The sequence below is a fragment of the Sorex fumeus genome, unplaced genomic scaffold (genome assembly GCF_029834395.1).
Source record: "Sorex fumeus unplaced genomic scaffold, SorFum_2.1 ptg000058l, whole genome shotgun sequence".
Lineage (NCBI taxonomy): Eukaryota > Metazoa > Chordata > Mammalia > Eulipotyphla > Soricidae > Sorex > Sorex fumeus.
This window is the reverse complement of record NW_026606115.1, coordinates 8,561,889-8,589,466: the sequence shown is the minus strand read 5'-3', so window position 1 is coordinate 8,589,466 and position 27,578 is coordinate 8,561,889. Positions and strand designations below refer to the sequence as shown.

General features: G+C 39.0%; 1 protein-coding gene across 1 annotated transcript in view; it reads right to left on the bottom strand.

Moving 5' to 3' along the window:
• IL13RA2 (interleukin 13 receptor subunit alpha 2) overlaps nt 1-27,325 on the bottom strand; it is a 47,851-nt gene extending 20,526 nt beyond the window's left edge. Inside the window, exons 1-6 of the mRNA XM_056125658.1 lie at nt 27,231-27,325; nt 23,882-24,033; nt 21,890-22,043; nt 20,799-20,919; nt 11,578-11,762; nt 5,191-5,333 (exon numbers count right to left, since the gene is read on the bottom strand). Coding sequence (XP_055981633.1) covers nt 5,191-5,333; nt 11,578-11,762; nt 20,799-20,919; nt 21,890-22,043; nt 23,882-24,033; nt 27,231-27,324 — 849 coding nt within the window. The 5' untranslated portion in view covers nt 27,325. The remainder of the gene's footprint in view (nt 1-5,190; nt 5,334-11,577; nt 11,763-20,798; nt 20,920-21,889; nt 22,044-23,881; nt 24,034-27,230) is intronic.
• Nucleotides 27,326-27,578: the final 253 nt, after the last annotated feature.

Genomic DNA, 27,578 nt, shown 5'->3' with positions numbered 1-27,578 from the left:
TGAAACCAACATTTTGCTGCCTACAAGAAACTCATCTCAACAGTCAGAGCAAACACAGACTCAAAGCTAAAGGATGAAAAACAATCCTGCAAGCAAACAGCTCCATCAAAAAAGCTAGGGTGGCAATTAGCGTATCCAACAACATAAATTTTAGGTTTAAAAAGGTTAGAAGGGAAAGCCAAGGCCATTTTCTATTTATCAAGGATACATACAACAGGAAGAAAGATCACTCTTAAATGTATACGCACCTAATGAGGGAACAGCTAAATACTTAAAACAAGTGCTTAGACATTTTAAGGATGACATTTCTAGCAACACAATAGTAGTTGGAGACTTCAACATTGCCTTATCACCTCTGGATAGATCAACAAGAACAAAACTCAACAAGGAAACATTGGCTTTGAAGGAAGAAATTGAAGAGATATGGCTTATAGAACTATACAGGGCTTTTCACCCCCAAAAGAAAGAATACACATTCTTCTCCAGTGAACACGGAACATTTTTCAAAATAGATCACGTGTTAGGCCACAAAACATACCTCAATATAACAAGAAAGATAGAAGTAGTATCAACAATCTTTTCAGACCACAATGTGCTCAAGATAAAAACGAATCACACAAAGACATCGAGAAACAAATCAAACACCTGGAAAGTAAACAACTGAATGTTGAACAATGATTGGGTCAGGAAGGAAGTCAAAGACGAAATGAAGATACCTGGAAACAAACGAGAAAGAAGACACAAGCTACCAGAACATATCAGATGTAGCTAAAGCAGTGTTAAGAGGAAAATGTATAGCTTTGCAGGCATTCCTCAGGAAGGAAGAAAAGGCCTACATAGATAGCTTGACTTCACAGCTCAAGATCTTAGAAAAAGACCAACAGAAGGAACCCAAACCAGGGTGAAGGAAAGAAATAATAAAAATTAGAGCAGATATTAAGGAAATGGAAGTAAAAAAATCTGAAAGGTCGATGAAACCAAGAGCTGGTTCTTTGAGAAAATAAGACTGATAAACCACTAGCAAGACTCAGAGAGAAGGAGAGAGCGAGAGAACTAAAATAAACTGAATAAGAAATGAAAAAGGGGACATCAGAACAGAAACCAATGAAATTCAAAAGATCATCAGAGACTACTTTGACAGTCTGTATGCCATGAAACAAGAGAACATAGAAGAAATGGATAAATTCCTGGATTCCTATAATACCCAAGATTGAACCAGGAAGAGTTGGGATACCTGAATAGACTCGTTCATATCAAGCTATTTGAAGTGGTAATCAAAAGTCTTCCCAAAAACAAAATCTCAGGCCGAGACGAATTCACTAGTGAATTCTTCCAAATATTTAAAGAAGACGTTTTGCAGTTCTCCTCAAGCATTTACAGTAAATTGAAAAAAAGGAACTCTCCCAAACAGCTTCTATGAGGCACATATCTCCCTAATACCGAAGGCAAACAAAAAACCACCAACAAAGAAAATTACAGGTCAATATCCCTAATGAACACAGATGCAAAGATCCTCAACAAAGTATTAGCAAATATAATCCAACAACTCATCAAAAATGTCATATACCACGACCAAGTGGGATTCATCACGGGGATGCAAAAGATGGTTTAATATTCGGAAATCAATCAACATAATCCATCATATCAACAAAAGAAAATATAAAAGCCATATGATCATATCAATAGATGTAGAGAAAGCTTTTTACAAGATCCAGCACCAGTTTATGATGAAAGCTCTCACCAAAATGGGTTTTGAAGGAACTTTCCTCAAGATAGTCAAAGCCATCTATGACAAACCCATGGAAAGCATTTATCCTCAATGGGAAAAACTAGGGCCTTTCCTCCAAGATCAGGGACAAGACAAGGATGCCCACTATCACCACTTCTGTTTAACATAGTGCTGGAAGTACTTGCAATAGCGATTAGGCAAGAAAAAGACATTAAAGGCATCCAGAGGAAAGGAAGAAATCAAGCTCTCACTATTCGTGGATGATATGATACTATATCTATAGAATCCTAAAGCCTCTACCAAGAAACTCCTATATACAATAGACTTGCACAATAAAGTCGCAGGCTATAAAATCAATGCCCAAAAATCCATGGCCTTCCTATACACACATAATGAGAGAGAGGAAAGTGACATGAAAAAAATAATCCCGTTCACAATTGTGCTCCAGAAAATCAAATACCTTGGAATCAGCCTAACTAAAGAGGTAAAGGACCTCTACAATGAAAACTACGAAATGGTACTTCATGAAATCAAAGAAGACACGAGAAAATGGAAACATATCCCCTGCTCATGGATAGGAAGAATTAACATTGTAAAAATGAAAATACTCCTGAAAGCAGTATACAGATTCAATGTGATCCCTATAAGGATACCCATGAAATTCTTCAAAGAAATAGATCAAGCACTCCTGAAATTCATATGGAACAACAAATGCTCACAAATAGCTAAAGCAATTCTTGGAAAAAAGTCATGGGGAGGCATCACCCTCCCCAGCCTCAAACTCTACTACAAAGCGGTAATAATTAAAACAGTATGGTATTGGAACAAAGGCAGGGTTTTAAACCAATGGCATAGGGTGGAATATCCGTACACACAACCCCAAACATATGAATATCCAATATTTGATAAGGGAGCAAGAAATGTGAAGTGGAGCAAGGAAAGCCTCTTTAACAAATGGTGCTAGCATAACTGGACAACCACATGCAAAAAAATGGGCTTAGACCTCCACTTAACACCATGCACAAAAGCCAGATCAAAATGGATTAAATATCTCAACATCAGGCCCAAAACCATAAGGTACATTGAAGACAAGGTCGGCAAAACCCTCCATGATATGAGGCTAACGATTTTTAAAGACGACACCAACTGACCAACCAAGTGGAAACAGAGATAAACAAATGGGACTATCTTAAATTAAGAAGCTTCTGCACCTCAAAAGATATAGTGACTAGAATACAAAGACAATCTACAGAATGGGAAAGGATATTTACCCAATACCCATCTGATAAGGGGTTGATATCAAGGATGTACAAAGCACTAGTTGAACTCTACAAGAAGAAAACATCTAACCCCATCAAAAATGTGGTGATGAAATGAAAAGAAATTTTTCCAAAGAAGAAATCTTAATGGCTAAAAGGTACATGAGAAAATGCCCTACACACATAATTATTCATCAGGGAGATGCAGATCAAAACAACAATGAGATATCATCTCACACCACAGAGACTGGCCCACATTCAAAAGACAAAAGCAACCTCTTTTGGCATGGATATGGCGAGAGAGGCACTCCCCTTCACTGCTATTGGGAATGACGACTGGTTCATCCATTATGGAAAACAGTATGGACGATTATCTAAAAATTAGAAATTGAGCTCCCATTTGACCTAGCTATATCACTTCTGGGAATATATCCTGGAGAGGCAAAAAGGTACAGTCAAAATGACATTTGCACTTCTATGTTCATTGCTGCACTGTTCACAATAACCAGAATCTGGAAAAAACCTGAGTGCCTGAGAACATACGACTGGTTAAAGAAACTTTGGTACATCTACACAATGGAATACTATGCAGGTCTTAGAAAAGATGAAATCATAAAATTTACATACAAGTGGTACTATATGGATATTATCATGCTAAAAGTGAAATGAGTCAGAAAGAGAAGGACAGATATAGAAAGATTGCATTCAACTGGGGAATATAAACTAACAAGATAGGAGATGAACACCCAAGAATAGCCGAGATAAGTACCAGGAGGTTCACTCCATGGCTTGGAGGCCAGCCGCACATGCTGGGGGAAAAGGCAGGTCAGATAGAGAAGGGAGCACCAAATAAAGGGTTTGGGGAGGAGCCTCTCAGGATGAGAGATGCATGTTGAATGTAGACTATAAACTGAACATGATTGCTACTCAATGCCTCTTTTGCAAACCACAGCTCCCAAAAGGAGAGAGAAAACAAAGGGTAATGCCCTGATACAGGGCTGGGGTGGGATGGGGGGTCTGGGGGTATGGGAGGGGTACTGGGCGCACTGGAGGTAGAGAATGGGCACTGCTGGAGGGATGGGTACTCGACTATTTGTATAACTGAAAACCAAGCACAAAATATTGTAAGTTTAAACTGTACCTCATGGTGTTTCACTAATAAAAATAAAAAAACACTGTAACAACTATTTTAATTTTGTATTTCAAAAAGCAAATAAAGGCTTCTCACCCACAGGAACACATTTTTTGTTGCAATTTTCTTGGGAATGATCATAAAATAGTATAGCTTCAAGTGGACAAGTCTTCACATTGATTCAGAGACATCTTGTTCAAGAGTAAGCTAATAATTTTCCAAGCTAAAATGGGAATTTTCTTAACATTATTCTTACAAGACCTGTATTCTAGTTCAAGATAAGTAATTTGATTGTGAACCAATTAAAAATTACTTTGGACCTCTACATCTATTCTAACAACAGAGTGTTTTCTCATCTTTATATGAAAAGAATCAATTCAAACTCATGGCTTATTTATTTATACCCACAACTTTTTAATGTTGTAAAGCAAAGAATAAAATTAACATAATACCATAGGCCTAAAGAGATCACTGTTTCGTTGTTACAGGGGAAATAAATTAGTCTTGGCTGTTTCCTCTGCTTAGCCCTTCTAAAAGTGTCTATGGTCCATAACATCCAGAAGGGGGGAGAGAGAGAGAGAGAGAGAGAGAGAGAGAGAGAGAGAGAGAGAGAGAGAGAGAGAGAGAGAGAAAAGGTTTTCGAACATTGTATGACTGATATGACTCAAACCCAATCATTAAAAACTTTGCAACTGTGTTTCTTATGGTATTCAATAAATAAATAAATAAATAGTGTTTATGTTGGTGTTTTTTATTTTGCTTTTTTTAACTAGAGGCCACTTCCATTTTATGTATGCAATGGCAACTTTAGTTTATTGACATGAAATTCAAAACATGTTACCAGATTTCTAAGACACCATGAAGTTTTAAAATTTGTATGCTTAATTATATTACTAGCTTGAAAGCATATTTCTTTCGTCTACTAAAATATTTGATCTTTCAGAAATTAAGGTACATGTCATGTTATAATATTTATGTAGCTAGAGAATTATTTTGGCTCTTATGTCTGCTATATCATTTCTAAATCTAGGTTTATAATTTCCCCAAAATAAATGCAATATTCATCTTACTCTGGTAGAATCATCTTCTACGAACTGAATTTCATAAATGAAACACTTTGGTGGAATGGGGCCTCTTGGAACGTTCCATCTCAGGAAAATGTCCTCTGAATCCTTCACAGTAAGACTAAGGTAGTCTGTTGGTAAAGGTTTAACTGAAAAGCAAAAGGAAACCATTTAGACATAGAGGTTGTTGAGGTTTAGTAGCAGTATACCTTATCAAAACCCTGGAACTCCTAGTAACAGACACCTACAAAGATAAATCAGGCACATTAAGTCTATTTTCAACACTAGGAATTAAAATCGAAGCTGCTTGTCATGGACAAGCGATGAGTCTCAGTGAAAAAGTACATGTCTTGCAAGTATGAGGTCCTGGGTTTATTCCCAATACACCCTCCTTCCAATTAGATACAATATCATCAAGATACTTGCCAAACACAGTTTATTTATAGCAAAGATTCTCAAAATTATTTGGCCTGCCAACTCCTTTTCAGAAAAAAAAATCACTCAGTAATTGTCCCTTCCAGAAATCTGCCTTACTTAAGCAAACACACAGAAAGCACCCTCAAATGGATCTCAGGTTACCACTCCTACTTCCTCTGAATTGGTCCAGGAAACCCTACGTGGACAGTATCACCCACTTTGGGAAACAATGATTTAGAAAGTTTGTTATTTTGCAAACTAATTTTTTCAAAATTTTTATTAGTGAAACACCATGAGGTACTGTTGTAGACTTACAAATTTTTGTGCTTGGGTTTCACTTATACAATGATCGAGTACCCATCCTTCCACCAGTGCCCATTTTCCACAACCACGAATCCCAGTATCCCTCTCAACCACCATGCCCCCCCATCCCATACTTCCTCTGTGGCAGGGCATTTCCTTTTGTTCTCTCTCTCCATTTGGGTGCTGTGGTTTGCAAAAGAGGCACTGAGTGGCAATCATGTTCGGTCTATAGTCTACTTTCAGCATAATTTTCCCATCCTGGGAGGCAAACTCATTTTTTAAAGTAATATGTTAAAAAGTATTGAAGCAAGAAATAGAGCAACCAGTCCTGAAATTCATATGGAACAATAAGCCCCCACGAATAGTTAAAGCAATTCTTGGGAAAAAGAAAATGGGAGGAATCAACCTCCCTAACATCAAACTCTACTACAAATCAGTAATAATTAAAACAGCATGGTACTGGAACAAAGGCAGATCTGCAGACCAATGGAATAGGGTTGAATACACTGACACCTCCCCTCAATCATATGATCATCTAATCTTTCATAAAGTTGCTAGAAATGTGAAGTGGAGTAAGGAAAGCCTCTTTAACAAGTTGTGCTGGCAAAACTGGGCAGCTACATGCAAAAAAGTGGGCTCAGAACTCTGTGTAACACCATGTACAAAAGTAAGATCAAAATGGATTAAAGACCTCAACATCAGACCAGAATCCATAAGGTACATTGAAGACAAAGTTGGCAAAACCCTCCATGACATTGAAGCTAATGGTATCTTCAAAGATGTCACGCCACTGGCTGAGCAAGTGAAAACAGAGATAGATAAATGGGACTATCTTAAACTAAGAAGCTTCTGCACCTCAAAAGAAACAGTGACCAAAATACAAAGACAGTCTACAGAATGGGAAAGGATATTTGCCGAATACACATCTGACAAGGGGTTGATATCAAGGATTTATAAAGTACTGGTTGAACTCCACAAGAAGAAAACATCTAACCCCATTAAAAAATGGGGCGATCTTTACAGCATACAGCCGAAGAGAAGGGCCACATGGAGGGCTGGCTCCACAGCCCCCGGAGAAAAAACCAGGTTCCAAAAAGAGCCGAGATCATCGGGAAGTCCCAGATGGGGTAGGTGCCGCATCCCGCCTCCCCCAGATGGAACCCCGGTGACCAGAAGCCTCTACAAGCAAAGCTCGAGTATGCGGGAAATAGGACTTTTCCTCCAAACCGCACGGCCGCTTACGTGGCCGCGCAACATCTCTCTATATACAAAGTGATCAATGGGAAGTAAATCACCCAACGTTTCTCCCTGAAAATCAGAGTTAAGTTTGGAGCACGGTCACAGCCCCAGAAACACAAGGACTTAAGGCAGAACCCAGCAGCTTGGAGCAGAAAAATGAACAGACTATGCGTTAATCCAGGTCATCATGTCTGCCCGGAGGGGAAAGGGTGTTGCTCCCTTCCGCCCTCCTCCCTCTGGAAAGAAAGATGGCGGCCACATGGGAGCCATGTGGACAGCAGGTATGAGCCGGGGGTGTGGGGGCGACTAAAACCTCATGGGAAGGGGGGCGTTCTGGTCCGTCCTTCACGCCCTACCGAGGTCACCAGTTGCCCCCCACGAGCAGCTCTTCAGCACAGCCACGGCCCCAGAAGCACAAGGACTTAATACAGAACCCAGCAGCTTGGAGCAGAAAAGTGAACGGACTATGCGTTAATCCAGGCCATCATGTCTGCCCAGAGGGGAAAGGGTGTTGCTCCCTTCCGCCCTCCTCCCTCTGGAAAGAAGGATGGCGGCCGCATGGGAGCCTTATGAACAGCAGGTATGAGCTGGGGGTGTGGGTGCAACTAAAACCTCATGGGAAGGGGGGCGTTTGGGTCCGTCCTTCACGCCCTACCAAGGCCACCAGTTGCCCCCCACGAGCGGCTCTCCAGCACGGCCACAGCCCCAGAAGCACAAGGACTTAATGCAGAACCCAGCAGCTTGGAGCATAAAAGTGAACGGACTATGCATTAATCCAGGCTATCATGTCTGCCTGGAGGGGAAAGGGTGTTGCCCCATTCGCCCTACTCCCTCTGGAAAGAAAGATGGCGGCCGCATGGGAGCCTTGTGGACAGCAGGTATGAGCCGGGGTGTGGGGGCGACTAAAACCTCATGGGAAGGGGGGCATTCCGGTCCGTCCTTCATGCTCTACCGAGGTCACCAGTTGCCCCCCACGAGCGGCTCTCCTGCAAAGCCATGGCCCCAGAAGCACAAGGACTTAATGCAGAACCCAGCAGCTTGGAGCAGAAAAGTGAACAGACTATGCGTTAATCCAGGCCATCAGGTCTGTCCGGAGGGGAAAGGGTGTTGCCCCATTCGCCCTCTCCTCTCTGGAAAGAAAGATGGCGGACACATGGGAGCCTTGTGGACAGCAGGTATGAGCCGGGGGTGTGGGGGCGACTAAAACCTCATGGGAAGGGGGGCGTTTCGGTCCGCCCTTCACGCCCTACCGAGGTCATCAGTTGCCCCCCACGAGCGGCTCTCTGGCACGGCCACAACTCCAGAGCACAGAAACCAATTTCTTAATTATCTGACTTTCAGTAGAAATACTTCCAGGGTTAATAAGTAAAATAGCAGAAATCCAAAACCAACATGTAATTCTTGAACCCAGCTGTAGAAAGCAAATCACTTCACAATGCTTTTTCAGCATGTCTGATTTTGGGGGGGGGGGGTAAACTCTAAATAATAGTGGTGAATCTTTTATTGAAACAAAGAGTGCTAACTAGAATTCATCTGCCTCACAAGGACTGGGAGGGGTGGGGGGTGGGGTTTTATTGGGGTTCTTCATGGTAAAAAATAAGTATTGGTAAAGGGAAATGTGTTTGATATTTGCATTACTGAGACCTAAACCTGAAAGCTTTGTAACTTTTCCCACAGTGATTCAATAAATAAATAAATTTTTTAAAAAATGGGGCAATGAGATGAACAGAAAATTTCTCAAAGAAGAAATCCGAATGGCAAAAAAGTACATGAGAAAATGCTCTACATCATTAAACATTAGTGAGATGCAGATCAAAACCACAATGAGATACCATCTCACACCTCATAGACTGGCCCGCATCCAAAAGAACAAAAGCAACCAATGCTGGCGCGGATGTGGCGAGAAAGGGACACTCATTCACGGTTGGTGGCAATGCTGACTGGTTCAGCCCTTTTGGAAAACAGTATGGACGATTATCAAAAAATTAGAAATTGAGCTCCATATGACCCAGCAATACCAGTTCTGGGAATATATTCCAGAGAGGCAAAAATGTATGGTCGAAGTGACATCTGCACTTGTTTGTTCATTGCAGCACCCTTTACAATAGCCAGAATCTGTAAAAACCTGAGTGCCCGAGAACAGATGACTGGTTAAAGGAACTTTGGTACATCTACACAATGGAGTACCATGTAGCTGTTAGAAAAGATGAACTCATGAAATTTACATACAAGTGGTACTACATAGAAAGTATCATGCTAAGAGAAATGAGTCAGAAAGAGAGGGATAGACATTAAAAGACTGCATTCATCTGGGGGACATAAAGTAACAAAATAGGAGATTAACATCCAAGAATAGCTGAGATCAGTACCAGTAGGATTACTCCAGGACTTAGAGGCCAGCAGGGCATTCTAGGGGAAAGGGCAGCTCATATAGAGAAGGAAGCACCAAATAAAGGGTGTTTGGAGGATCCTCCTAGGATGGGAGATGCATGTTGAAAGTAGACTATGGACCGAACATGACTGCCACTCAATGCCTCTTTTGCAGACCATAACACCCAAAAGAATGGAGAAAACAAAAGGGAATGCCCTGCCACAGAGTCAGGGTGGGATGGGGGGATGTGGTGGGAGGGATACTGGGATCCCTGGTGGTGGAAAATGGGCACTGGTGGAGGGATGGGTATTTGATCATTGTATAATTGAAACCCAAGCACAAAAATTTGTAAGTCTACAATTGTACCTCATGGTGTTTCACTAATAAAAAAAAGTATTGAAGGATAGAAAAAATTCAAAGATTGAAATAAGTAATTTCTCCCCATTTTTTGTAAAATTAGAAACAAGTGATTTCGAGCTTATGATGTGTTGGACACTGAAGCAAAGACTTTGCAACATAAACTCATTCATGTGTCAAAACAAATCTAAGAGGTTATCCTTAGTTTACTGAAAAGCAAATTGAAAAGTGTTCATAAACTCACCCAAAGTAAGATACAGTAATACACAGTAATAAAGGGACAAATAGATAAATTCATGATTCAGACCCAGGTATGGCCTGTCACTCCAGTATTATATCTGATAATGTCCAACTGATTCCATAATTATTCTATCACAGATACTTAACAAAAATACTATAGCAAGTCAGGAGAGGAACAAATACTGAGTGAGCTCTGTCATATTGCTCCAAATGTCTTTCCTTGCCAACCACCCTAGCAATGAACTGGGGAGGGGGCAAGTTGGGAAAACTGTCTATAAACTTACATGACAGCAGAAGAGGCATGCACTTGCCTACATCTCCTTTTGGGATGTGTAATTTCTTACTTAAGGGTGCATTTTCTCATTCTGGGGAGATTGCCTCCTCCTTGCGTGGTATGTGTACTTTGCTCTTATTTTGTCACTCTTGAAAAGTTTGTGTTCTCTCTTGAGCCCATATCTTTATCTACATTTCTCCTGCTATCTCTATTTCCAAACGAAACTTATTTTATTTCACTATTCATCTCCTCCTGAAATTCTTTTCTGTGAGGAAAATGGATAGACCTGAAACTCCTCAGTAAGATTTAAGAGTGACTACTCTACAAAGGCCAGGGTCTCATTCCCACCTTATTTCCCAGCTCTCAAAGAATTAGAAGCCAGAGATCATTTCTCATGCTGGGCTGAACAAATGGAATTCAGGTGGGGTTTGATAACAGCCTCCTGAGATAAATTCTGTTATCATACAGGTGTTTATTACAGTAGTTATACAATTGTAGGTTTCCCCAGGCAGTTCTCCAGGATATGAGGTGAGAATAGAGGGAAATGATAGATTTTTTTCTCAAGGCTGCCCCTTCTCTTTTCCCTGTTTCACATAAGCCACCTGGGGAATTCTACTTCTTTGATGACAGGTGTCACATCTCCCACAGACAACAATAGGATAGGAGTGGAGACACTAGGACTAAAGTACAATGAAGTGGACACTGTTAGAGAATGTATTACCACAATATTTTATGCATCAAACTCTACAATGAACAGGCTTGTAAACCACAGTGCCTAAAATAGAATACTTTTTAAAACTCAGTAGTAAATCCACTTAGCACAGTTCTAAATGAAAATAACTTTTCCCTTCATTGAATCCTTTATTATATATTAATGTTTAGCTAAATGCTTCCTCATATTGTCTCATATAGTCTATCAGTTCTTTTTTCTGACTTTGTTTTTATAACACAGTTCAATTCTTTTTGTCTCTCTCTTTCCTCTGTCACTCTTGCACTCTAACTCTCATCCTCCCCTTCTTTCCCACCCTCCCCCTGTTTCCCTCCTGCCCTTCTCTCTCCTTACTTGCCCGTCTCTTTTATTGTTCTCATACACACACATGCTCATTTCTCTTCTTCTTCATCATCTTCTTCTTCACCTCCTTCCATGCACATATAAATGGTTCAACTAGTAATATTTTGAAGTTTCGCTCACCTATATTTTGAAGCTGAAAAATGAAGTAGCTGGATCTGATAGACTTGAATTGTGATGTTCCATTGACACAGATGTAGAAATCTTTATAGTCTGATGATTCTAAATGAGGGAACCTACATCCGATATTTTTTCTACCAGCCTTAATGTAATTGGGACACTGCAATGCATGGTCCAAGCCTTCATACCTATAAAAAGAAGTGCTGTAAGAATTGTGTTTTCCAGTGTCTTTTAATACCATGTTCCTCAATTTTATATAATCAGAAAATTCCAAGTAAATGTTAAAATCATTTAAGATATGCTGTATTTATTAAGCATATATTATGCACCAGATGTGATAACAAATGCTAGAACAATATTAAAGAAAGTAGAGATAATTAAAGATTTCATGGAGTTTATAAACTTATGAAAATGTTTCCAAATTTTCAAAAATAATGTAAGGGTTCTTGGGCAGGTATTTTTATTATGTTGACTCACTAACAGAATTAGCAAATTAAGATAAGAAATTCTGGAGTTTACATAAGTAATCCTCTCTTTTCTATATTGTAATCAGGAATTTATTTTAGAAAAAATATTAAAATCATATTGATATTGTTCTGATTAGCTAAAGTAATCAAAATTCTCTAAATATATATTATACATGAAGATACAAACCACATAAATTGAAGAGAAAGCCACAGGGGAAAAAAGACTTGTTTTGGCAAGTAAATAGCGACTTTTTCTTTTTGCAGACAAGAAATGTGAGCATATCATCTAAAGTTCATTTATTGCCAGTAAAAAGCTGGTGGGAATTAGGGGAAATTTCCATACTGATTCACAAAGTAATATTTTTTGCTTATTTATCTTAAAATTAGCTTTCAATAAAAACTGTTGCATTATGTGTAAGGGCAGTTAAAATCTCTTGAAATGAGTCCAACCTAGCAGTTGATAAGGTTCTGTACAAATATCCAGACTCTACTGAATTCACTTTATGCCAAGTATTTAAGGAAAGTGCAAAATTTTATTCTCTAGGCAAGTATACCGGATCACTATTTAAGATACATGGTATCCAGGCTTGGCTTTGTAAACTGATTTTGCATTAGTGGGAAAGTTCATATTTCTTTTACTGTCCAGTTTCTAAAATGTTAACCCTTTTTTAATCACCATGAAATACATAGTTTCAAGGCTGTTCATGATTCGGTTTCAGTAATGCAATGTTCCAACACCTATCCCTTCACCAGTGTACATTTTCCACAACCAATGTCCCCAGTTTCCTTCCTGCCACCACCACCACTTCACCCCTAGCCTGTCTCTATGTGCTTATGTGCCTAGCAGGCACTTTCTGTCTTCCTCTCTCTCTCCTTTTGGGCATTATGGTTTTATGGTTTACAATACATATACTGAAATTGTATCATGGTGTTACTTTATCTACTTTCAGCACACAGTTCTTATCGAGGGCCACCATTTACAGCTATCTTTGTCATAGTGACCCTTCTCTGTACCAACTACCTTCTACCCCAGCACTTGAAGCAGACTTCCATCCATGGATCATTCCTCCTGGACCTTTTGTCTACTGTCCTTGGGTATTAGTCATAGTACATTTTACATTATGTGGGATGTGGGTTATTTTACATCCCACAAATCAATGCAATCATTCTATGTGTGTTCCTCTCCTTCTGACTCTAAAATGTTAACACTTATAACTCACTACTCTATTGAGATGAGAATAAAGTTATGCAAATTATTAATGCATTGCAATAGAGGGCAAGGATTTGTCTTATTCCAAACCTTGCCTCACTTATTAGATGTTTACTATTTATTAAATCAACAAGTAAATTAGGTTTTAAAAACTGACATGTCAATTCCATACTATGAAACAATGAAAGTTGGAATTGCTTCTTCAAGAGCACTATATGAAATAAAAAGCAGGACATATTAGAATCTAATTAAAAGGATTGCTAACAGCTTATTCCTTATTATTTATATACACATATATACACACATATATATCTACATTTAAAGATTTTCAAAAGAAAGACACCATGGGGACTAGAGATGCCCAGAAGTAAAAGGGCACATGCTTTTAATAGACCTGGCTTTGATCTACAACATAGCAAAAGAGGAGAGGATGGAAGGGGAAAGGGAAAGAGAGGAGAGAGAAGGGAAGGGAAGGGAGGTAAAGGGACTGGAGGGGAGAAGAGGGGGTGAAAGAAAAGCTGTAAAGGTAGCTCAGCAGTAGGTCATTAACCTTTTATGTGAGAGGCCTAGTGCCAAAATTTTTTTCTGAGGAAGAGGATTTTAAAGTGTCATAATTATCTCTTGAAATTTTTAATCTACATTAGGGGCAGGCAGACCATGCCACCCAGAGGAGTGATCTCCTTTCTGTGTTTATGCAAACAAACATAATTGCTATATAGCATTTAAAAATATACTAAAAAGTGAAGAAAGGGGAGACAGAGTCCAAAGTCATCGGTTTAACCAATAAGAGCCATCTAATACTAAGAGTAAATATTACTAGTGCCTTGCTACCCTCAGGGATAACTTTAATGCCTAAAGGCAGGACAGTTAAAGGAAGAGACGAAAATGTCCCTGCTATGAGAATAAAAAGAATGTTCTGGCCTGCCACGAATTCTAGGGACCTCTTCTCAGTGTAAAGCAATTCCACTTTGGGAATATACAGCAACTCCACTTCTGGGAATATCACGATCATGATCACAATCATCCTGTTGTTCGTCGATTGCCTTGAGCAGCCCCAGTAACATCTCCTTTGTCCTAGCCCTGAGATTTTAAAAAGGGCCACATTCAAGACTCTTTCAGGGTTAGGAGAATGAGACCCATTATTGTTACTGGTATTTGGAATATTAGGTATGCCACAGGGAGTTTGCCAGACTCTGCCATGTGGGCAGGTTACATTTGGTAGCCTGCCAAGTTGTTCAAAGTAAGAATGAGATAATAAGATGCTGCATGGCCATGAATGCGTCCGCGCACTTCTGGGAGCTGGGTTTTATTGCCTCTGGGTCTTGGCCGTTGATGGGATTACATGGCACCAGGGGGCCAGTTGGTGGGTGTGACCCCTGCCTACTGGAAAGTGGAGGATCTGGGTGGAGGATGCTCAGCCCCGATCTGAGCAGGCTTGGAGATCTCAGCCCCGGGACCCGCATGCCTTTGTTCCTCTGCTGGTACCTTCATTCATGTGGAGAATAATCCCATCAACGGCCAAGACCCAGAGACTATAAAACCCATCTCCCGGAAGAGAACAGTGCAGATTCTCCTGCCCCCACGCCTGGCTGTCCTTGCCAGGGCCCTTGGAGGGGGGTGAGTTGAGTTTACCTCCCTGCCCCGAGCAGAGCTCCCTCAGCCAAAGACCTCCAGAACCAGCCACAACCATACTGAGACCACTCTCCACACGCATGAAGGTACCAGCAGAGGAACAAAGGCATACGGGTCCCGGGGCTGAGATCTCCAAGCCTACTAAGATTGGGGCTGAGCATCCTCCACCCAGATCCTCCACCTTCCAGTAGGCAGGGGTCACACACACCAAATGGCCCCCTGGTGCCAGGAATATACCCTGGGGACCCAAAAACACACATCAGAAATGTCATCTGCACGTCGATGTTCATTGCAGAACTGTTCACAATAGCCAGAAGCTGGAAACAACCTGAGTGCCTGAGAACAGATGATTGGGTAAAGAATTTATGGTATAACTACACAATGGACTACTATGTAGCTGTTAGGAAAACTGATGATATGTAGAGAATCATGTTGAGTGAAATGAGTCAGAATGAGAGGGATAGTTATAGAATGACTTCATTCATTTGTGGGATATATATATTTACATATATACATATATAATGAGAATAATACCCAAGGTGAGTGTAAACAGGGGCCAAGATGACAGGTTAATGGATGGAAGTTTGCCACAACACTGTGTGGGCAGTAATGGGCACAGGTAAAGTGATATACCTGATAATGTTTCATTATCTGTATTGCAAACAATAAGGCCCAAATGGAAAAAGAGAGAGGAAGAGAGAGGGAGAGAGAAGGAAAGAGAGGGAGAGAGATAAGGAAATTGAGAGACAGAGAGGGAGAGATAGAGAGAGAGAGGAGAGAGAGAAAAAACGTGCCTGCCATAATGGCAGGTGGTAGGGGTAAAGGGGAGGGGCTCAGGAGAAAAACTAGGACCACTGGTCGTGGGGAAAGTAAACTGGAGAAGGGAAGGATGTTGGAACATTATATGATTGAAATACAATCATGAACAACTTTGTAAATATGTATATCACTGTGTTTCAATTAAAAGAATAAAGCATGAAGAACCAGGATATCTCCCAATTCTGGAGGGGGATGGGATGGGTTCTCTCAGAATATGGTCACTGGATGACATCCTGGAGAGATGAGCCCAACTCGAAATTCCATTAAATTTTACAGTAATGGAAGTACTTGATATAATTGGATTAGATTATTTCCGTTTAGTCAGTAAGTTGTTTATTGGAAGTGGATCCAGTTTTTCAGGTTTTTATTGAGACTCATCTCTGAATTTTGTTTGGGGATCCAATGCCTACAGAATCCTATTTTCCTGAAAGGGTCCTCAATTTCTTTCTAGTTTGAGGTGCCCTTAATTTGAGAATAACTTTCTTAACTTTGGACTAATTCCTAGTCACTGTTCAGGTCAGCCAGTCTTCAACTTTATTTCCATAGCCAGACACCAGAAATTGCTGAGCACAGACATGTTAGGCTACTATATGGCACTTGAACAACAAATCTCTAATGGGCATGCAGAACATGACAGAATCAGAACCACAGACACTAACTTTATTTTGTGAGTGAGATCTCCTGATTGTCAGTCACACAGGCCTTCATCTCCTACTTGGATTTTTTAAACCTAGCCATACCACAGCACGAGGCATAATAAAGAAATATAAGAATTCACCTTCATCAATGAATGGGGATAAAAGTATAGGAAGACAAGAAATTTCTAAATTTCCAAAGGAAGACTTCTAAGCAAAAATTTGTTTAATATTGCCTTTATTGTTATTTAATATATGCAAATTGTTTGATATTTCCATAAGTTTGGCAATGTTTTAATAATGTTTCGATATTTTGGTGAATACTAGAACTGCCATTGCATAGCAGAGTTAGTCAAGATAAATCAGAAATAATTTATCTCCACCAATCTCCTAAAAATCTGAGAGAAGACAAATTTATGAGAAAATTACAACTGGAGCAGTAAGTTAGACTTATAAGCTCAGAGAAAAATAAACATATACTAATGTTATATATCAAACATTTAATCATGGAGTTAGATAATACAGTAGGTAGGGTACCAGGTTGTAGCCCCAGAATCCCATATGGTCCCCCAAGAACAATCAGGAGTTATTCCTGACTGTAAGACCAGAAGAAACCCCTGGGAATATCCTGCTCTGTGTCCAAAACCAAAAACATTAAAAGTTATATCAGACTGAATAACAGATGGGTTTTAAAGGATGGATAAGAGTAAAAGTAAAGTATTCAAGAGCATATGGGTGGACAAAGAAACCAAGGCGTATCTACATAGGTAACAACACTGCAAGAAGGAGAACTCAACTACAGTAAATAATCTTAACTATGGGCCTGTCAAGGAGGCTGATTGTGACTTGGGAAGGAACCTGAGAACATTGGTAGAGGAAAGGCCACTCTGGTGGTAGATTTGGTGTTGGAATATTGTAAGCCTAGAAGTCTATTTTTAACAAACTTGTAAATCATAGTGCCTTAATTTTAAAATATATGCATTAATTTTTTATGAAAATAACAATTGTAGCACTGTCCTCCCATTGTTCATCGATTTGCTCCAGTGGGTCCAGTAACATCTCCATTGTGAGACTTGTTGTTACTGTGTTTGGCATATCAAATCCGTGCTGTGTAGGAGAGATACTCTCGATAGCTTGCCAGGCTCTCTGAGAGGAGCGGAGGAATTGAACCTGGGTCAGCCCAGTAAGCCACGTGCAAGGCAAATGCCCTACCCGATAGCACAGCTGTTAGGGCGTTTGCCTTGCACGCAGCCAACATGGCCGACCTGAAAATAACAATTATGAAGGCCTTTAGACACTTTAGTAGTGTTTAAAGTGCAGTAACTATGCACATCAATATTATAAAAGTTATCACTATTTGGGCTGGAGCGATAGCACAGCGGTAGGGCGTTTGCCTTACAAGCGGCCAACATGGCTGACCCGAGTTCGATTCCTCCGCCCCTCTCGGAGAGCCCGGCAAGCTACCGAGAGTATTGGATATGCCAGACACAGTAACAACAAAGTCTCCAATGGAGATGTTACTGGGCCCGCTCGAGCAAATCGACGATCAACGGGAGGGCCTTTACCTTTACCTTTTATCACTATTTAAAACATCTTACCTAAAATACAATAACATAAATAAATAAAACATTGATCTGTGGGGAGAATCATGGTATACAGATACACAGTGGCATATCACTCAGCTATGAGAAAAGATATAATCATGAATTTTGCTGCAACCTGTATGGAATTGGAGGATGTCATGTTAAATGGGTCGAAAGAAAAAGATAAGCATCGGATGATCTCATTTGTGGAGTATAAAGAAACAAAGCAAGAGATTAGACATTTCTCACATAAAGCAATCCTGACATAGGGTAAACAGAATTGTAATCTGGGGATATGGTAGGATCAGGGACTTTAAGATAATGATGTTGAGATCCTGTAACTCTTGTGGTAGACATGGTATAACAGCACAGCAAATATGAAACAATAATACTGATACTACTGAAAAATAATAAATTTCTTAAAAGATTGGTAAAGATGATTTTAGGCAGCAATATACACAAAAGTCTAAAACATGTTTGAGAGGGAAAAACTGAGATGGGTTAATAGGGAGAAGAAAATTCTGTCACAGTGGTGATAAAACATAATGTTGAAAAGTCAGGATAAAATAGATCACCATTCCAGTCTTAGGCCCACTGTATCACTGTCTTTTCAATTACTTGGAGGCCACAGTAATCTAGATGCTTTGCTAAAGGAAAATGTTCAGAGTAGAAATAGGGAGTATGTGCAAAACAAATGTGCATGCTTGTAAAGTAGTGTTAGAACAAGATGATCAATGCTACTATGAAGTAACATGGTAGCGAGAAAAGAAAGTTTCAAAATGATTAAATTTAAAAGCTTCTATGATGATTGACAAAAGTAGAAAGGAGTATTGAATAGATCCATTTTAGTAGATATTTGAATTCTTAGACAATAATTTTTAACATGACATCCTCCAATTCCACACATAAAGTGATTAGCCAATCACTTTAGATTGTAAATTCATCTATATAATGTATACAAAACTCGACCAATACAGAACCTGTATCACCATATAGTACATGTCAGTAAGTACAGTCTAAGCATACTTACTCGAAAAAAAATGCCAAATAACTACAACTTACATTAATATGTATAAAATAAAATTAGATATATACAAATAATATCACAATACTATAATACTATTTTTATATAATTTTTATATTTCATATATACACAAATAGACATTTTATAACATAGCATATAATATATACATTTCTAAATATATATACATACTATGGCATACATTATATACATTTATATATGTGTATATAAAATACAAATATGCATAATGAATCCAGTGAAAATAGTTACTAGTAATGTTTATTACTTTAAAATATAATACTGCCACCAGCAGGTCAATCTGTACCTGTGAAACGAGTGCATCAGCAGCCTGATGGCACCGTCAGACTTTCAGATACCCCAAAATTGCTGCTGTGCCTTTGGTCAGACCCCAAAAACTTGGGGCAAAGTTTACCAAGAAAGTAAAAGGCCAAAAGTTAGGAGACACACCCACAAACCACCTCCAGCTCAGCTATATAATTGGAGGCATGGCCTCTCTGGTTCCTGATCGAACTGCTTAATGGCCATGATCCCAGAGATTCAGAAACTAATCTCGGAACCCAAAGGCTTTTGGCAGAAATGCATCCTGTTTCTGCAGTAGGTTACAGGTGCTGGGCCACTAGGATGGGAATAGGTTTCATGCCTTGGCTTGTTCCCCTTGGCGGCCTGGTGACCACTATCCTCCAGAGGCCACTGGACAGTCAGGTTTAGGCCTGCAGTGCCTCACCAGATGGGGGTGGAACCGGCCCTTTCCTCCCCATCCCAGCGAGACCCTAAGTCGCTGCCTACAAATGGCCTCTCTGGCTCCTGATCAAGCTAATTAATGGCCATGATCCCAGAGACTCAGAAACAAATCTCAAAACCCAGCAGCTTTTGGCAGAAATGCATCTGTATCACATACAAGATGACCGCCACCTCAGAGCTTATTGGAAAGCCAGGTATGAGCCAGCGGTGACGGGGAAATTACAGTCTCATAGGAAGGGAGGCGGTACCGGTTCATCCTTCACACCCTATCGAGGTCACGAGTTGTCCCCTACGAGCGGCTCTCCAGCATGGTCATGATTCCAGAGGCAAAAGGACTTAATCCAGAGCCCAGCAGCTTGAGGCAGAAAATTGAATGGACCATGCATTAAACTATGGCATCATGCCTCCCCGGGAGGGAAAGGGTGTTGTTCCCTTCCACCTTTTTTCTCTCTGGCAGCAAGGTGGCCGCCGCCTCACAGCTTATAGAAAAGCCAGGTATGAGCCAGCAGTGACGGGGAAGCTGCAGTCTCATGGGAAGGGGGGGGGCGCTACTGGCTCGTCCTTCACGCCCTACTGAGGTCACGAGTTGCCCCCCACGAGCGGCTCTCTGGCACAGTGATAACACCAGATGCACAGAAACCAACCTCGTAATTATCTGTCTCTTTGCAGAAATCCAAAATTGCGAGGCCACTACTGCGGCCAAGCAAGAGTATATGATTCTCATAACCAACTATAGAAAACAAAGTATTTCACAATGCCTTTTCAGCAATTCTGATTGTTGGGGGGGGGGGGTAATTCTAAACAATAATGGTGCATCTTTTGTCAAAATAATGAATGTAATCTATGTAGAGAAGAATTAAGTGGAAATCATTTGCCTCACAGGCATTGGGAGGAGTGGGAGGGGGGTTTATTGGGGTACTTGGTGGTGGAAAATGAGTACTGGTGAAGGGAAAGGTGTTTGATTATTGCATGATCAAGATTTAAACCTGAAATCTTAGTAACTTTTCCCACAGTGATTCAATAAATAAATATAAGAAGAAAATTAAACAGTTATGAAAAAATAATGCTAATAAAAATTATTATGGAAATACTTACCAGTAGTACAAGTTGTAAATGCTATCAAACTGTGCGCCTATCCCAGGTTCCCAAAAGCAGAGTAAATGTTGCCAATTGTTATATACACACTCCATATCCTGAATTTTGGTGTTCACATGTCCTTAGGAATGAATAAATGGCAAATGCTTCAATAATATGGTAATGGAGCATTTGGGAAATCATTATGAATCTCTGTTTTGTTCCCTTTCAACTTTCCCATTTAACAATCAGCATACTTAGGAATCTTTCAAAATAACTTTGCTGTAAATCACTTAAGATTGGAAAATCAAAAGATAATAGATGGTTCATTTCCTAGTAATAGTATAAGCATATGCGAAAGTACAACATTAAAAATTATAGGGTGCTCTGATTAATTGATTTAATGCTCATATGCAGATTTAATAATATAAACCCCAAATAAGAAACTGTTCAAAACTTAATAAGATGTAGATTTGCCAAAAGGATTTTTTTTAATTTAAAGAACTTTAAATGACCAGTCAGGGACTGATAAACAGCTGAATGGACTGAAGTTTTTTTTTTTATGAAAGAGCCTAGGTTAGATCTGGACACCCTACATGGTCCCCCAAGCATAACCAGGAATGATTCCTAAGCATCAAGCTAGTAGACCCCAAGCATGGCATGCTATGGTCCAAAAACTTTAAAAAAATCAAAAGAAAGTCCAGCCATCTACTACTATGTAGGATTCTGTTTTTTGCTATATTTTCAATTGTACATACAATCTTGGTACAAAAGAGCTGAAGAAATTATTCCCTCTGAAGAGTTGTCTAACACTGCACTGTCCTCCCATTGTTCATCGATTTGCTCGAGCAGGCACCAGTAACATCTCATAACAATTTGTGAGACTTGTTGTTACTGTTTTTGGCATATCGAATACGTCACGGGTAGCTTGCCAGGCTTTGCCATGCAGGCGAGATACTCTCGGTAGCTTGCCGGGCTCTCCAAGAGGGGCAGAAGAATCAAACTCAGGTCAGCCATGTAGGCTGCGTGCAAGGCAAACGCCCTACCCGCTGTGCTATCACCCCAGCCCTGTCTACTATTAACTTAAAAAAAAAATGAAACTTAGTTTTAACCTTTTGTTGATGCCCAATAAGTTGCTTCTGACCATGAACTTTTAACTCTTGATCCATTGGTACATTGCTCTGGCAGAAATGTGAGTATCTTTGCTTCAATGCCTTTGTTGAGATCAAACCCATCTTTGTAATGTAGATTCTTAGTAATGATAGTCTGAATAAAAGAGACAACGTCAAGCTTGAAATAGTGGTGATATCATCAGTCACATCAAAAGATTAAAAATCATTAATATCCCAGAAAGTTCTCAATATCTGAGAGATTACTTATAATCGTGTGATACAATACCCCACACAAATTTCTTACACAGTTTATTTCAATTATTTACTAAGACCATTAATATCTAATATCTCATTTATTTAAAAAACAAGAAAAATACTTCTAGAAGGGATAAAAGGCAATATGACATAAATAACGTAAACGTAAAGGCCCTCCCGTTGATCGTCGATTTGCTCGAGCGGGCCCAGTAACGTCTCCATTGGAGACTTTGTTGTTACTGTGTCTGGCATATCGAATACTCTCGGTAGCTTGCCGGGCTCTCCGAGAGGGGCGGAGGAATCGAACTCGGGTCGGCCATGTTGGCCGCATGTAAGGCGAACGCCCTACCCGCTGTGCTATCGCTCCAGCCCTTTATGTCCATGGAGCGATGGACATAAATAAACCAACTTTAAATTAAAGAGATAATTTTCCAATGCATATGCATATTATGGAACAAATTATTCATCTTATTTAAAATATTATGCAAGCAATTAATTAATAATATAAAGTATCATACAGTAGGAAATTAGAGAAAGTCAGAAAAACTGAGGTCCTGGATGACTAAAATTGCATATCACTTACTCTTGTATTCCTAATAGTGTTCCTGACACAGCAGGGTCTCCTGCCCCCACGCCTGGCTGTCCTCGCCAGGGCCCCTGGAGGGGAGCGGGTTGAGTTTTCCTCCCCGCCCCGACCAGGGCTCCGGCAGCTGAAGACCTCCAGAACCAGCCACCACCATGCTGAGACCACTCTCCGCACACATGAAGGTACCGGCAGAGGAACAAAGGCATGCGGGTCCTGGGGCTGAGATCTCCAAGCCTACTTGGGTTGGGGCTGAGCATCCTCCACCCAGATCCTCCAAATTCCAGTAGGCGGGGGTCACACCCACCAACTGACCCCCTGGCACCGTGTAATCCCATTAACGGCCAAGACTCAGAGACTATAAAAGCCAGCTCCCGGAAGCATATGGCCACGAATGCGGCTGTGCGACATCTTATTATTTCATTCCTACTTTGGACAAACTGGCAGGCTACCGAATGTAACCTGCCCACATGGCAGAGTCTGGCAAACTCCCCGTGGCGTCCCCAATATGCCAAATGCCAGTAGCAATGATTGGTCTCATTCTCCTAAAGAGCCTTGAATATGGCACTATCTCAGGGTTAGGACGAAGGAGATGTTACTGGGCCTGCCTGAAGCAATCGACAAAAAACAGGATGGTTGTGATCGTGATCGTGATCGTTCCTGACACAAAAGGATGCTCAATAAAATTTTGATTTGAATTGTTCCTTATAACTATCTAGCTGGAAATCTTTGCATGAATGTGCTCATTGACTATATAAATAGTTAATAAATAACTATGTTAATAAATAATAACTTCCATTGAGCACTTATGCAGTAAAATACATTTCAGGAAAACATCCTTTATTCTCTGGGAAGAGTACAGAGATAAATAAGATTTGATTCTTACTCAGCAAGCTAGTAGCATACATAATATCCATAAATGGCTTTGTAAGTAACCACAAAACATGATAAAAATGTGTAACTAATTTCAAGTTCATATTCTACTGCACCAAATACTTTTTACCTCTGAATCCCATTGCAGACTTAAAAGATAGAGCATGATAGTTTGTTATATCATAATAGTAGCTACTGAGATGGGGACACTATAGCAGACAATGAAACTACAATTAAATTCCAATAATAATTCTGATACTGCAAGTATATGATTCACTTACCTTCCAGGTTGCGCTATCAGTGTTTCGGTATTTTAATTCATATTCTACTGTGCAATCCTTAAAGTCATCCACAAACAGTGGAGGTTGCCAAAGCAAATAAAGATAACCCAAATATCCAGGATCCACTATCTCAAAATCCTGTGGAGGATTGACTGAAACAAAATCAATACAATATTATAGTATTTTTCGCTTCCATATGTTTATTAACTGATGATCAAATAAACTGTATTACATCCACACAACAGAATATTATTCAGTCATGCAAAAATTGAAGAAAAATTTAAGAATTTAGAAGAGTCTTGAAAATATTGTGTTAAATGGGGAAGAAGTCACAAAAGATTGCAGAGTGTACGAATCCATCAATATGAATTTTGCTGAACAGGAAAATCCATGGGAACAGAAATTCAACTGCTGCCAGGGTTGAAACAGGGTAAAATCAAACATGACTGCTGCATCATATGGAGTTTCTTTAAGGGGAAGTTTGTAAATATTATGTACTCTGTAATCTATAATCTCTGTACTCTTCCCAGAAATTTGATTATGTGATTGTTACACAATTCTGTGGGTATACTAAAAACTATCATCAGTACACTTTAAAGGGATAAGTTTTATATTATGCAAATTGTATGTCAAGCAAATGTTAAAAAGCTAGAAGCTGGATTGAAACTATATATTTATCCCCTCTTTTAAAAAATACATGAGAAGTGTAGTTTTGCCTAAGTCTATATTGTTTTACAGGAAACACAAACCTAACTTTCTACAAGAAATTCAGTGGAAATAAATGTTCATAGCATTCTTTTTGTGGTCACAGATCAAATGTTGGTATAGAGTGCAAATACTTTTATAGAAATATCTTTAATAGAAAGAATAAACTAGTGCTAATTCAATATTTACAATATGTATATAATATCATGGCACACGCCAAAGGTAGATAGAAAAAGGTAACTACCATGGTTAAATGACTTAAGAATGTAGAGAGCAGATCTTGTTGATTCATTCTGGATAATTAAACCCTCGAAGTAACTAAAATTTAAAGCTATCCCTAGAGTGTGCCAAACTAGAATAACTGTTGAAAGTCCTCAAGTAGTGGTTGACAGTTGAGTATAGTAACATTGAAGAACAACTCGAGTTTTAGAAGGGAAGAGCAATGCGAGGTAATAATCATACCCATATGATTATTTGTAAAGTAATAAAAACAAATAACTCAATTTCACTTACTGTAATTTTATACTAGCCAAACTAATAATATTATAGGTCTTCTCCAATAGTGCCATTTTTCTAGTAATTGCCTCTGATTTCTGCTTTATTTAATTTTATTTTTCTACTTTTATTTTTGTGAGGTGTGCAACATGTTTAATTTTATTTATTTGTTAAGAAAATTACTTTGTTCTAATCAATACACTATAGTATTACCAAAGAACACTGGTTTACAAAGTTGTTCATGATGATTTGTTACAGATATTCAATACATCAATACTGATACCACTACCACTGTACCTTCACACAACCATTATCTCCAATTTCCACAGCCACCTATTAAGCCTGTCCCCATACCATGCCCTCAATAATTTATTTTATATGGCTTCTTTTAAGTAGTTTGCTAAAAGTATGATCAAAGAATGTTTCCTTAGAAGAAAATTAGTGGAGATTATTAAATTTGACCATGGAGACATTAAGCTCTTGTATAAGAGATTACTGAGATGTTGTTACAGGTTAAACTTTCTGTATTTTGTTAATAAAGATTGGTTGCCTTTCCCTCTAATATCAGGCACAATAAAAGGGTGCCCATTCTCACCACTAATATTCAATACAGTATTAGAAGTACTTGCCGTGGCAATTAGACAAGAAAAACAAAATGAGACCAGGTAAAACAAGACCAGGTATAACAAGAGACAGGAAGATTGGTCTATGGTTGGAAGCTTGCCACAAGTGTGTTGGAGGCAAAGGGAAGATAGGATAGAAAATGGACCCCTATGACAATAATAGCTAGAAATGATCACTCTTCACAAGAACTGAGTGTTGAAAGTAGGTAAATGAATACATATACATGGTAACCTTTCAATATCTATACTGCAAACCATAATGCCCAAAAGGAAATAAAGAAAATTTACATCACAAATAAAATCTATATCTAAATTATAAAACATCTCAAAGTATATAACATTGTATAACTCTACAACACCTATGTTGTATAAATCTACAACATCTCAAATTCTACAACACTTATGAACCAGAGCAGACAAGATTGGATTGGGATATCAAAAGCTTTATTCATTTTAATACCTTACATCAGTAATGAGGTGAGGAACATAATATATAGAAAGACATTTTTCAGAAATTATGATTTAATATTGAACATCCATCCATGCCCAATAAGAACAGTCTCTATTGGGGATGAAATGACAATACCATTTTTTGTCCTTGCTATTATTTAATTTTGATTCTAGTTTGGTAAATGCATGCAATTTTTTATTGAATCACCATGAAATACAGTTACAAAGCTTTCATGATTGAGATTCAGTCATACAATGATTGAACACCAATCCTTTCACCAGTGTTCATTTTCCATCACCAATGCCCCCTGTATCCCTCCCACCAGCCCCACTCCACCCCACCCCCTGCCTCTATGGCAGGTACTTTCCTTCTTACCCTCTCTATACTTTTTGGCATTATGGTTTGCAATACAAATGCTGAGAAGCCATCATGCTTGGTCCTTGGTCTACTTTTCACAGACATCTCCCATTCCAAGCAATTCTTCCAATGATCATTGACTTGGTGGTCCCATCTCTATCCCAACTGCCTTCTCCCACAACATATGAATCAGGCTATCAAACCGTGAAGCAATCCTCCTGGTCCTGTCTCTACTGTACTTAGGTATTAGTGTTATGTTATTTTTATTAATATTATTTTATGACAATGCCATTCTTTCAGCATTTATGGCTAGAAATATTTGTCAAATGCATAGTTATATAAATAAAATTAGTTAAATAGCCATAATTCAATGATTTTGTAATTTTTATAGTTCAATTAAATTTCTGCATGTTTTTCTTAAGTGATTGTTAAAATTTTTGTAATAGTTAGGTGCCGGGCTTCTAATAGTTATGTTCCAGGCTTTAAATAAGTTTTCCAATAATCTTTTGAAAAATCTGTACAAAACACATGGAAAGTATCTTTTAGTCTGAATTTTATCCCATAAAATGTTTATCACTTACTTCTTATGTGATACTGGCTAATAAGAATGAACTTTTGTATGTAGACTTCCTTAAATATACCTATTAATATGCCTATATGCTATGTACTCTTATAGACATTAATACCACAATTTTAAGCTCCTCTGCTGTTGCCTTACCTTTTGTCTCAGTGTTTGAAGATAAAACAGCACCAAATTCTATGCAGATAAGAAGAGTATATAGGCATCTGATATGCAAATGAATAAGAATCATTTTGTCAGATTCAACGCCTTGAAATTTCCACCTAAGAAGGAAAAACAAATTTAACACCCCCTTTTCTACTTCAAATGACAAAATGTGACTACAAATACATTTAGAAACTTTTTCATGCTTTCTATCAAGAATTGGAGAAACTGCATCTTTGAACCATGGAAACAGAAAAAAACAATAAACCAGAACAAATAAGATAAAAGAAAAGATTCAGTTTCCTTCTTTTAACAAGCATAACAACAAACAAAAGACCACTG